The sequence below is a fragment of the Primulina huaijiensis genome, chromosome 3, assembly GCF_012295235.1.
Source record: "Primulina huaijiensis isolate GDHJ02 chromosome 3, ASM1229523v2, whole genome shotgun sequence".
Lineage (NCBI taxonomy): Eukaryota > Viridiplantae > Streptophyta > Magnoliopsida > Lamiales > Gesneriaceae > Primulina > Primulina huaijiensis.
Window position 1 is genome coordinate 4,186,443 of NC_133308.1, and position 13,362 is coordinate 4,199,804.

Here is a 13,362-nt window from a genome sequence, read left to right on the forward strand (position 1 = left end):
ATCCAAAAATAAAATAATGGACCAATTATGGCCATTAAATCTACCCTAACGTGGCTGTACTCTGGGAGATAAGGAATCGAACCCTTGAAATGAGAAATACAAGATTTCATAACGAAGTCTTAAAATACATAATCCGCATATCTGCCATTGGTAGGAGCTAATTTTGAGGGCAAATACATCTATGGTGCATGAGTGTCTCGTTTGCTTATTCAGTTCCAAAATTGCAAAAAATTTAACATCTCACTCATGAGCCTCAAACCAAGGGGAGCCTAAGACAAATCAAGAATGACGGATATTGTGTTGCCCAGAAGATTAAAAGTAAAATTGATACGAAAGGGTGATGAAAAGTAGTAGAATTCCATTATCATGAGGAAACAATACAGGTAAAACCAAGCAAAAACAGATATCTGACTCAAATTGTAAGGAAAAATAGGTAATTTTGTTTTTTTAATCTCTTAATTCATGTTTATTCGGATACACAAAGCTCCTTAGACATGATTATACAAGACATGCAGATTAATATTTTAAGGGATTAATCAATATTTTATGTATGTCAGCACTAGTAATTTTTTGCAAATTAGGAGGTTGCAATGCAGCATGGCTCCCATATTACTAGAGATCTTCTTGGCTCCTTATTGCAGCCCCTCAGATTAGGAACAAAACACCCTATTTTGTTTCCTTTCTTGACTTCCATTACTTGATTTGCACCATTTATCGTGTAGTTTTTTAGGACTGTAGCTTGCACGGTACTGGTCTTGTTCCGCCAGAAGTACTCATAGGCATTGAATGTTGTAGCTGCAGGTACTGGCTGTGGTGGTGATGAAGATGGGATGAGACGTGCCACAGATGGCGGCCGTGGTGGGAGTGATTGTGGGATAGTGAGTTCTTCCTCTATTAATTTGGCTGACTTGTTGAACCCGTGGCAGTAATTTGTGTTCTTGTTGCCTAATCCCATGAATTTTTTCATCAGCAGAGCTGATTTTTGCATACTTTCGTTTTGATGCATTGAAAGTTCAAAATTTTCAGTCATCACCTCCGGGGCTTCCTCCTCCTCCTCCTCCTCATCCACCTCTTCACTATCATCATCATGGCAGCCGAGATCCAACTTCCCCTCTCCAATACTTCCACCATCCTCCTTCATATCATCAAACACCTTTTCAAATTCTTGCCCCCTATTTTCTGCTTCATTTACTTGAGAATGGAGACGATCAATCAAAGTTAAAACAAGGCGCCCATCTTCACGTTTAGCGTGGAAACTTTTTCTTGCTGGGACAGAAACAGCTTCAAGAACCAACCTACCATTTTTCCTGTATGCATGCATGTAGAGTGAAGGCGCTCCATCTCCACCAGAAATGGAAGATAGTGCCGGTGGAATTGGCCGTGCCGGAGCATTCTTGTACTTCACCATATGCAAATCCTCGAAGGGATCCACCGCCTTGATTTTAGCAGCTTCTTGTACAGCCCTTTCCCTCTCTTCTTTAGCGTCATCCCCATTGCTCAGAGTTGTTGAAGAAGCGTATGAACAGAACTCATCAGACCCAGTCTCGGATCCAAGACTCTCAGTGCAAATTTTAAGACTCCTTTCACTCATGGCGCTTGCTGATCTTTTCACAAGAGGATGAATATAAGGTGGTGGCAAGAGACCTCTGGCAGCTAAATTTTCACTCTTTCGTGTAAGAATTGTTTCCCAAACATTTGTTTCTTCTTGTTTATGCACCTTTTTCTGAGATTGAATTGACCTCCAAACGTCGTCTTGTGTCGGATTCTTCTCAAATTTTTCTTCACTCTCAGATGAAGAAGAATCATTATCCGGGACGACCACCACTTCTTGAGAAGAACAGACCTTTTTCACAGGCAAGAAAAACCCATTTTGGGAAAGCCATTTCTTGGAAGACATATCAGCTGAGAGTGTTCTTCTCAAGGAGGATCCTTTGTAACTTCTCTCAAAATCTGAGCCAAGAATGGTGACTATACCTTGTTTCATTGGTTCCTTCCCCTCAACTTGTACAGATAGCACTGAAGCAGAAAGGTGACGCAAGCTCTTTCTCACAGACATGTTCTTCACTTAAAAAATAGTGAGCAAAAACACTTGTTTTATCTGCACAAAGTGGTTCAATTATCAGCACAGAAACACCAGAAAACAAATATACACGCAGCAATAACTAAACCAAATTTCTGACGACATTAATGATACAACACAGAAAATACAAGTGAAATAACCTTAAAATAATCAAGAAACAGCATCCAAAATCAGAGGATGGTGTCTCCAGGGAAAGTCTTGAACATAAATGGTGTGTATTTGTGATTGACGCAATAGAAGGACTCGGGGTCTCGGGTATTTGTAGGAGACCAAAGGGTATATGTCATCACCCTAATAATCATATTTTTTCATACAAGTTGTTAAAATGAAAGGTTCGAAAACATCGATTTTACTTCATTTATTTACGTACGTATTCATTATCAATAATAATGTTATTATTTAAATATATGAACACTAGGAAGAATGTTTAAAACACGTACGTCAGTAGAATATATTTTGCTGGAGCAATTATTTACAATAAATAAAAGCAATGAAAATGGCTTAAGAAAGAAGCCGCTGTTTTCTCGACAAATTAATTAGTGCCTTATTCATATTTTTTTATAAAGAATCAAGATGGACGTCTGATGAATTAAAAAAAAAAATTTGGAAAGAAATTTATATTTATGCTTCCATCCACAAACGAATAAAGATTAAAGCTCAACATATTAATTATTATATATTATTCAAAAGAATGGCATACGTATATAAGAATACGACAAACCTCCATTAAAAGGTTATTTTTCGTAAAGGACTTTCTCTCAAGGCTTTGTAATGAAAGTTAATTTCTTTCTTAAAAAAAAAAAAAATTCTTTTTGTTTTATTTGTTTTTATCTTTCAAAGATTAGCTTTACGATCAATGAATACTTCAAACATACAATAATGTTAAAAAAAAATTGAGGAATTCGTATGAACACATAGTCCCTCCAACTTTTTTTTTCAATGACAAAGAACTTCGTATATGTATAGTAGTTCTGCAAACACCATCGACACAAGTTAAATCTGCAGAGAAGACTTTTTGTGAAATTAGAATTTGAAACTTTGTACTCAAACTTCATATATATACTTAATCAACTCAGCTATCCATTAGGGTAAGCGGGTCATTTTCATTTTACAAGTTAGGGTTGCAACTTGTAACATAACATTAAATATCAAAAATCTACAATTATCTTAATTAATTATTGAATAACTCAGTCTACGGTTGCATTTGTGAAGTTGAATTTAAAATCAATTGATTTCGATTATATTTTTATTGTTTACAATAAAAAAATATATCAAATTAGCTTATAACTTAGTTGTTTATATTTTATTAGTAAAAAATAAAATGAATTTCAAATGACACCATAATTAGGTGAACTTGAAATTCATCCTAATTAACATGAAATATTATATAAATATATAAGAGGTTGATTTAAAGTTTATAATATTACTTTTTTAAACAATAAAAATACATTTGAAATTTATGGATTTAAAATCAATCAATTCAAATCGTAACCTAATGTTATCTTTGTCGTTTAATCTCGTAGCAGCAGTTAACTTCAACATCTTCCTTTTTTTCTTTTGACATCATCTTTTTTCACAACCATATATTTTTCAAATTATAAAAAAAGTTAACAAAAAAAAAAGATAGAAAAAGTTTAGATCATGAGATGACAGTAAATTTCGGAGAATGGATTTTGATTACGACGCGTGATATAGATTTTATGTCAGCCAAAATCCAAATTATATGCTTTGTCACATGAGACCAAGTGTAAGAAACAAAAAAATTTGATGATACTTGTCCCCCTCACTAATATAATTAAAAGTAATATCCTTAAAAAAAACATTTATCTGCAAATTTCTATTTTTTTTTTGAAATTTCTATTTCTACTTTGATCCAAGTCAAGCCATTTTGGCTATAATTTTCTCCCAAAAAATTGAATAAATTTCGAAGTTTCAAATTTAAATTTTGAACACCAAATTTTGTTTTAGGTGGAACTCGGACAAATATTATCGTACCTTTCAGGGGAAATTTTTTTGAACCTCATATTCAAATGTTTAAGTTTTTCCATACCCACTTTTCAGTTTTATACTTTAATATTGAACGTTTTTCGATTTATCAAAAGTTAAAGTTAGTAATAATTGTACAAATTTAAATTTTTTTTAAATCGTACAACATCATAAATACTATGTTTCGATTATTATCTTAGTACTACAATTATTGCATCACAACAATCCTCAACCTTTTAATTATACTATGGTTCGTGTGATAGGATAAGTAAATGAAATATAATAAGAGTGATTATAAAATAAAAAGTAAGGATAAATAATACATTATGATAAATTATATGATGTTTGACATGATTTTAACTTGCTCGATCATTTTTGTTAATTATATTATGATTACTAAAATGTCCTCATCATATATATATTAATTAGTAATATATTCTTAAAATGATTGAATAAATAAATAAAATTTCTAGAATTAATTTATTTAAAAAATTATAAATAAAAATAAAATTTATATTAATTATTAAATTTTTCATTGATTTCATTTTCCGAAAGCAGCTAAAAAATCGATTAATATTATAGAAAATAATTAAAATTTGACAATAACATAAATATGTATTTATTGTGATAATTAAAATAGTAATACAAATTTGAATATTAAATAAATGTTAATAACAATTATAATATTACGGTTAAAAGAAAATTTAAATTAATCAAACATTATCTCTTCTCATCCAAAAGATTATATAACCACCAACAAGAGGATAATAATGCATGCATTGGGGGCCGTCTGCGGGCTGAATGGGCCTATCACAATCTTATTCATTCACACCAAATACATGATAAGTGAATGATTAAAAATCAATAATCCTTTATCATGCACACCAAACAATGCCTTACTTAATCCATGATAATCAAACACGTGTTGATTATCATAAATATAGCTGGTAATAAAGATAAAACTTCAATATTTTAAATCGAACAAAATCACAAACGTCACGTTTCGATTACTCTCTTAGCATGAGCAATTAATTACACCCAAACATATATGTCCTTGAACTTTTTTAAATTTAAATGGTGCATGTCTATTATATTTACAACAATAAACATTTTAAAGTTCATACCAAAATTTACATTCTTTATAGCCGGAGTACAATAAAAAATCTACTAATATGTACCTAATGAACTAAACACACAAATAATCAGGTAGGAGAGAGTCTCCTAGTAGTTGCACGCGATCGATCAAAAAATTATTTATAGTAAATTTCGAGATTATAGAATTTATTTTCTTAAATTTTAGAATATTTTCTTAATGATATACGTGGCTTCTACTCATAAGTCACATTAGATGCTGATCTTACTGCAAAAGAAAAAAATATTACTTTAATAAATAAATAAATAATTGAACTACAACTTTCTTCGCAAAAAATGTTGGAATTTATGCGAAATTGATGGATTTATTCCCAGTTGACCAAATTATGTTCATCAACGAAAGGAATATAGTCTAGCAATTAAATAAATTGATTCCACACTAAGAATGCAATTAATGCTTAATTGTTCTTGATATATGATCAATATACTATTTAGACACAAAGCCTAGGGATTAGAGGAGTATATATCATGAATTTAATTTGTGTAGAGCTACTTTGTGCTTTGACTCTTGATATATTTTATGTTAAAATAATCCTAATCAAGTCAACAGTTTAGGGATTAATTATCATGAAAGTTCAAGATTTTTATAATTAAACTTATCGTTAGAGGTTCGTTTTCGACTAAATGGTTGATTAATGGATACTTAATTCTTTACATGAATTCCATTAATCTATGCAAGTAATTTTCTTTATTTATATGTTAGTCAATTATAACATTTTAAAATTATTATGGATACATATATATATAATTTCTTTCTCCGAAAAATCAGTATATATATCTTGAGTAGGTCTCTTATGAGACGGTCTCACGAATCTTTATCTGTGAGACGGATCAACCCTACCGATATTCATAATAAAAAGTAATAATCTTAGCATAAAAAATAATAATTTTTCACGGATGACCCAAATAATAGATCTGTCTCACAAAATACGACCCGTGAGACCGTCTCACACAAGTTTTTGTCATATATCTTTATTGTTATATAGAAATGATTTAACGAAGTTTATTATTTAATAACTTATATTTTTATAAAAATTTGCTTCGTATATATTCACAACTAAAACATGTTTTTGATTGTACATTTTGTATGATCCAACTTATTTGTCGAATTTAATAGATTTTGGACATTAAATATTAATTTTGGATGATTGAAGCCTCTCTTTTTCTCTCAATTCCTTCATTATTTCCGCAGCATTTACTCCCATTCTTCGCGGGTTTTTTTCTTCTTTATGTTGATATATACATAATATTCTACACTTTCAACATTTACAAATTACAATGCATTGAATTTTGAAGTTTTTCTAGTTTAATTTTTGTAATAAATATATGGAAAAAATTTAAAACTATATAAAAAAATATTATGAATATAATTGTCTGATGGGTCTAACGAGTCAAACTACTTTCAGGCGTGAGTTGGGATGGTTAGGATTTGTTTAAACGTGTTGGTGCATGAGTTCTTCATAATCTTAACGGATCTGGTCTCGGGTCATAGCAAATCCGATTCGCATATTGTCATCCCCACGACTTCAATAAGTATGATCACGAACGATGCATGGTGATATTGGTAATGGAAACTATACTGATATGAAGGCTATATGATCGTGATACATAAAATTTTAACCACTTTTATTTTATTTGGTGAATTCTGATTTTGACACAAAAAGAAAATGGCTTGTTACGCTATAACTTTTTAAATAATATTATATAATATCAATTTTATCTCTAATTTTCCGGCATATTCGATGGTTTATTACAACAAATGATCCAAGTTTGCTGTCAAGCATATATGCTCATTCATCAACATATAACAAGCTGTACGTATATATATATCACCACAAGAAATTTCAATATGATAAAATTATTTATATTTATATTATATTCATTAGTGGGAAATATAAATAAGAACTGGTGAGATTAAAGTATAATATTTTTGTATAAATTAATTATATTATATTTAAACTGCTGTTAAATTGAGAGCATATGGTTCTTCACTTCTTCCCACTACGCACCACCTTTAACTCCACGAACTTTTCTTGGTCTGTCATTCCAACTTGTTCTGTACAATACTATTCACTGGGAGAAACCCTAGAATATATACATATAATAATATATATATTATATGTATGTATATATTAATATATAATTTAAATTATAGATTTATATACTTATTGTATATATTCTCCTTTTAAGTTTTGAAACTTTTGTTTTGCCCGTGATCATTCATTCCGTGGCTATGGAGAGGACACTATAAATCCTTTTTGTAAGTAAAATATACAGATCATGCACGAAACGATCACTCATAGTACCATTTAAATTTATAGGATGACTGAAGTCAGCATTCCCATTAACCTGGACCAGCGCCGGTCGCGGTTGGGGCCAGGAGACCGACAGCGACTGTTGGTGTATGAGAATGATCTTATAATTTATTTTCGCTCATTTCGATTTTATTGTATGTAACGTGGGATTGTTAAAATAGTGTAATATATATATGCTATACAAAAACTATATATTCACAAATCATCATACTAATATATTCTATGTCTTGTCTGAAAAACGAAATTGGCTAGCTAATGAAACGATCAATACGATCGATGTAATTGCATTCTATATATTTTAAATTGTACTAATTAGTTAATTAATTATTTTAGCGAAGGTATTTGGAGAAATTTGAATTACTCGAAAGACGAAATTTGATTTTTTTTAATTAAAAAAATATGTTTATAAAAGAGAAAAAGTGGTGGAAATTTAGGAAAGGAGGAAGAAATAAAGAAATGGGAAAGTGAGATAGCTTCTTTATAGGAATTTGCTTTTTGGAGAAAGGGTTGGAGCACTCACTCACCTTGGTGATTCTCTGGTCACTCTCATTTTCCATTATTAGACTCATTGGAATGATTGTCTTTTGTTTTTACAATTAATCTATGTTTTTATTTATGAAATTAATCTATATATATTAAAGACAAGGCAAAGATAAAACAATACTTTTGCTACAGAATCAAATTTTAATTTGGCAATGAATTGAAGAGAATTTTATTTTATTTTGGGAAAAAATGTAACTTTAATTGGTTTATAAGTTTGTGTCTTTGTGATTTTGTTTGTCTATATTATGAAATTCAATTTTCGTCAAGTATCTTTTAATTTTTGATAATTTTAGTTCTTCATTTTCGATAGTGCTGATGTAGCACTACACACACCAACATCTCGACGCCATGTCAAATCTTCATAGATGTTACGTTGGAAAAATGAATAAAATTGCAGATTTACATATTTTATTTTCTTCTTCTTGGTAATATATGCGAAAACATATGATAATCCTCCATATTTTTTAATTAAATTTAAGACATTGGTGTGGGCTGCTAATGTGCCGTTTTGATTCTTAGTAATTTGGAGCCAGCCAAGAAGGAATCCCATTCAGTGTATATTCCTAATCTTGCTCTAAACCTCGATCGTACACTACGTGCAATGTTTACGTACATAAATTGTATTTGTTGCGAATTTTTATGAAACCTCAAGAAAATTAATAGCAACCTGAAATATAAAATCAAACNGAAATTTATCAAATTTTCAAATTGAAATGATAGAAGATAATAGATAGGATATTGGAAAGAGATTTGTCAGTAAAAGATAATTTAGTAAAATCATATTTAGTTTGATAAGTTGGAGGGTAATTTAGGGAAACCCAAAATTATATATTGAACTCATTTAGTTAAAATACTAATAATTATAACAATTTAGATCAAAATAAAATATTTGAAAATTCAAAAAAAGGGATGATGTTGATTAAAGATATGATGTTTTATAAACCATCATGGATGTGATGAAATATTATTGGAGATGAGTTTGAGGGGTGTTTAAAAGAAAATAGAGATTTAAGGTTATTTATATAAAATTAAATAAAATTTTGCTAAATAGTGATACTCAACTTTGATAGAATATATATATACAGAAAAATTCATATGAGAGGTCTCACAGGTCGATTTTGCGAGACAAATATTCTATTTGGGTGGCTCATGAAAAATTATTAATTTTTATGCCAAAAATACTAATTTTTTTACGTCAAAATAATTATTTTTTACATCAAAAGTATTTTTTTTAATTGTAAATATGAGCAGGGTTGACTCGTCTCACGAATAAAGATTCTTGAGATCGTCTCACAACAATACGTGTGTTGTCTTTCCAAATCGAGTGCAACATCTGCAAATGCAAAGGGTGTACATATGTGTGTGTGTTGTCTTTCCAAATCGAGTGTAACATCTGAAAATGCAAAGGGGCAGTCATTTGTGGAACAACAGTTGTGTACCATGTAAAAGGCATAAAGCTATGCCAGAGTTCTTGTGCCGATGCTCCGCCTGATGGGACGCGAAGACGATAAGATTATAATCAAAACCATTCGTTTTACCACCTATTGATTAGTAGGAATATTCATGGCTGTACAGAATTGATATCCTTAAGTAATGTGTTTAATCGACCTAGCTATATCGATATATCCCCAGGTCGAATTCTCGGATATATATCGATAAATATGTCTAATGTGAAACGATCAGACCTATATATGTGAGATGAGTTGACTTAGTCCACTGTATCGAGTACATCATTTTGTAGATGTGCCATCACAAATTATTCATTCTACCATCATTTTTTCCGGTTGAGCATAAGATTTTTACTTGTAAGTCAAATAGCTCAAAACTATTTTAAGAAATCATAAAGCAAAAGCTAGTTTATGGGTTCTTTGCAATTGTGTCGGTTGTGGCCTTGCTTATGACACTGGCCACACTTTGACACACATACAACTTGAGATGATATCCTTTGAGTTCTTCTTCGGCCTAGTTGACTTCGAACATTAGGAGGATTGATTATAAATGGGTGCTCGGGATTGGACTCATGCATCTCAAATGTACATATCGGATTTAGGATTTAGATGGAGTGCTAGATATTGCAAGGTCACAATTTTTGGAGAAATTTTCTTGCATTTTCTTCCAAAATTAATAAACAACTTCATTAGACTAGAGCCATTAAAAATTAGAATCATACAGAGCTCATCTTTATACTCATAGCTACCCAAAAATGAAATTTTGATGATCCAGATTCCATTTCTCCAAGAAATCAAACAAAAACATGTGTTACCTGAGTGGCTGAAAAATTACGACAGAAAATAATATTTAATAACACATCATATAATAAAAAGTTTTGTAATGAATATGAGATTTGAGATTATAACTTCTTACATTATTTCCAAGTTATTTTTTGCTATTCAAATGATTCATTTTGTCTATTTTTGCTGTTGTTAAGTCATGCTATCGTTGGATGGAATTCGTCTATCAGAAGATGGTCCGAAGTTCAGGTACAATAAGAGATTTGGTTAAAATCCATGAACTTTTATTCTAAAATTCACGAATGCATTATCAAAAAAAGTCAATAGATTTTTTGGCAATTGACATGTTATATGAGATGCTGAAAATCTTGATTTTTTTGTCTCATCACAAAATTTAGCTTCTCATATCAATATAACCCAAACAAAGGTCTCTAAATTAGAATTTTTTTTTTCAAATCCCAACATAACCTAGTGGATATGAAAAAGAGAGGTCTTGACTTTTATATTACTGTCTGGTGAACTAGTTCGTGACTTGGTTCATATATCTTTTTGTGTCCTCTTGCACTTGTAAACACAAACTCTTTTCAACTTCCATCCAACGATGTCATAAATTAACACTACATATACTGAATACAATTAGAAAAAAAATACACAAAAATTGAATAAACAACAATAAATCAACAAAACAATCGACACAAAATAAGACAATCAAGCACAAATCGCAGAAAACAATCAAAACCACAACAAGATATTATTTCACCCCAATTTAAAGCAGATCCCGCAACCCAATTGGATCTACATAAACGTGGTGTAACGTCTCAAAAATCGAAAAGTCCACGTGAACCACATTCATGCAAGTTATTAAATTTCTTCGGTGTTTTATTAAATTGTTTTAAAGCTTTAAATGCATGTTTATTTCGTTAATTGTGTTTTAATCCATTGTTTATTTAAAGTTCATACAATCTAGAATTTTTATTTAAATTATAGATTTAAATTATTTTATACATTTTATGTATAATTCATGCATGATATAATTTAATTCATGAAATTTTAAAAGTTCACGCATTAGGGTTTCTAGGTGCATTTCACGTTCGAACGAGGATCGTAGACCGGAGAATTTTCAGGAAAATTATTTTATTACACGATTTATTTTTATAAATTATGTTAAAGCGTTTTTAAGGGTATTTTTCAAAAATGGGATTTTATTGGGTAGTTTTACCCGCATGATTTTATTTTTAACGGTACACAAATTTTATCGAATCGTTAGACGTTTTGAGGTTTCGGCTAATGTTTTCAAAACCTTTCCAATACAAAATATTTTTCGGGAGTGTGTTTGAACTTAATGGGCCTACTTTAAAGCTTGTTGGGTTTAATTAACTTTTAAACCTTTAATTGTTATTTTAAAGCCCATTATCTATTATTTATCTATTTAATTAACAATTAAATACCCATTAAACTAAACCTACCCTACTCCAATAATTGAACCAGCCGACACCAACCCCTCAGCTCCTTTTCCCATCGGTTTCCTCACCAGCAACCTCAAGGCTTCATCGGTCTCACCATTTCTTCAAAGGAAAAATCATTTCGGGTCTCCATCGCATTGTTCTCGTTCTTCAATCATTAAGGCACGCCCCGTACCCTTATTTCTGCATCACATATGTCATATACATGCTGTGGTGATTTTATGTGTGCGTAAGTCCCGATCCAGCCATGCACAGGGAAGATTTTCGGCTTTTTGTTTACATACATGCATTCTTTATTGTTGACTCACGGTTTTTGCTCCTGTTTGTGCAAGGGGACTGTCATGTGGTGCGTTGAGGTCTGTGAGCACTGAGAAGAAGAGAAATTGTAGGCTGGAAACGAGACCACTGCGTTGAGGAAGAGTGGTTCACGTTTTTTGAGGTTTTGGAGTTCGTAGAGGGTAGATCGGTGGAGTGGTGGGGGACCAGCGGTGCAGGGGCCATACCAAGCCATGGACCAGACCCTGAGGTGTCTGAACCACGGCCTGGAAAGGCTCGACCAGTGCTGGAACGAGCCACGAAGCGGGTCGAGCACGGGGTAGGAGAGTTAGCCGCGGTAGGAGTCTTTTGATGAGTTTCGGTTCTCAGCGGCCAGCGGTGTGCTTGGGGCTAGTGGTGTGGTTCTAATAGGTTCCTTAGGGTCTGGTCAAGGTCCATGGTAGGCTGGTATATGGCTGGTGCGTCGGGTTAGGCGAGTGGCGTGAGCTTTTGGGAAAGGGAGTGCACGAGGGTGCCAAATAAGGAAAGGCCGAGAATTTGATAAGTTTTGGAATTATCGTATGTGAGATTTTGGGTCTGGTGAATAGGTTTAGGAGCATTATTGTGTTTTTAAGATATGATAAAAAGTTGGGAAAAATTCGGTTAAGTTTCGAGTTGATTCAGGTTAAAATCGTGACCTCGGTCCAAGGTTTAAAACGAATCGATTAAGTTTGGTATTGGGCTCGAGTTTACGTCTAATAATGATTTTAAATATGTTTTGAGATGTTTTAAGGATTTTGGTAAGCTTCGGGTCAATTTTAGAGGTCCAGCGTTGAAACGATAATTTTTGGGTTTCTAGGGGCAAAATGGTCATTTTGCACCCGGGGTGAGATTTTGGTCCTGGCAGCGTCCTGAGCACAAATTTATGTTATTTTAAATGTTTATGCATCATGTTTACGATTTTTACACAGTTATGATAATTATGGTGCATGCTTGGTTTAAAGGAAAAATTACGTATATACATGCTTTTATTTAAGTAATGAATATGTGACACGTTTTGAAGGAAGTGATTTAGTTGTGACTAACACGATGACACGATGACATGTAAGGCCGGGACTCAGTGGGCGGGTAATGCTGTCGCTGATGATCCTCGCCGCAGGGTACCGCGGTTACACGTAGATGGATCCATCGACTGACATGATGCACTACAAGAAATTCTGCATACAACAACGCACATACGACAACGGTTTTTCACAAAAACCGTTGTCGTATGTTTTTTAACAACGGTTTTATCGAAAACCGTTGTCTTTGGGGGTCAAAGACAACGGTTTTTGGGA

General features: G+C 32.0%; 1 protein-coding gene across 1 annotated transcript; it reads right to left on the reverse strand.

Moving 5' to 3' along the window:
• Positions 1-346: 346 nt before the first annotated feature.
• Positions 347-2,379, reverse strand: LOC140972112 (protein FAF-like, chloroplastic). The gene is made up of 2 exons (XM_073434581.1): positions 2,221-2,379; positions 347-2,098 (listed from the first exon to the last, which is right to left on the reverse strand). Exon 2 carries the CDS (start codon positions 2,054-2,056, stop codon positions 578-580), a length of 1,479 nt encoding a protein of 492 aa, XP_073290682.1. The 5' UTR covers positions 2,057-2,098; positions 2,221-2,379; the 3' UTR covers positions 347-577.
• Positions 2,380-13,362: the final 10,983 nt, after the last annotated feature.

Coding starts and splice junctions, on each gene's coding strand:
- LOC140972112 (XM_073434581.1), bottom strand. CDS start 2,056: ATGTCTGTGAGAAAGAGCTTGCGTCACCTTTCTGCTTCAGTGCTATCT.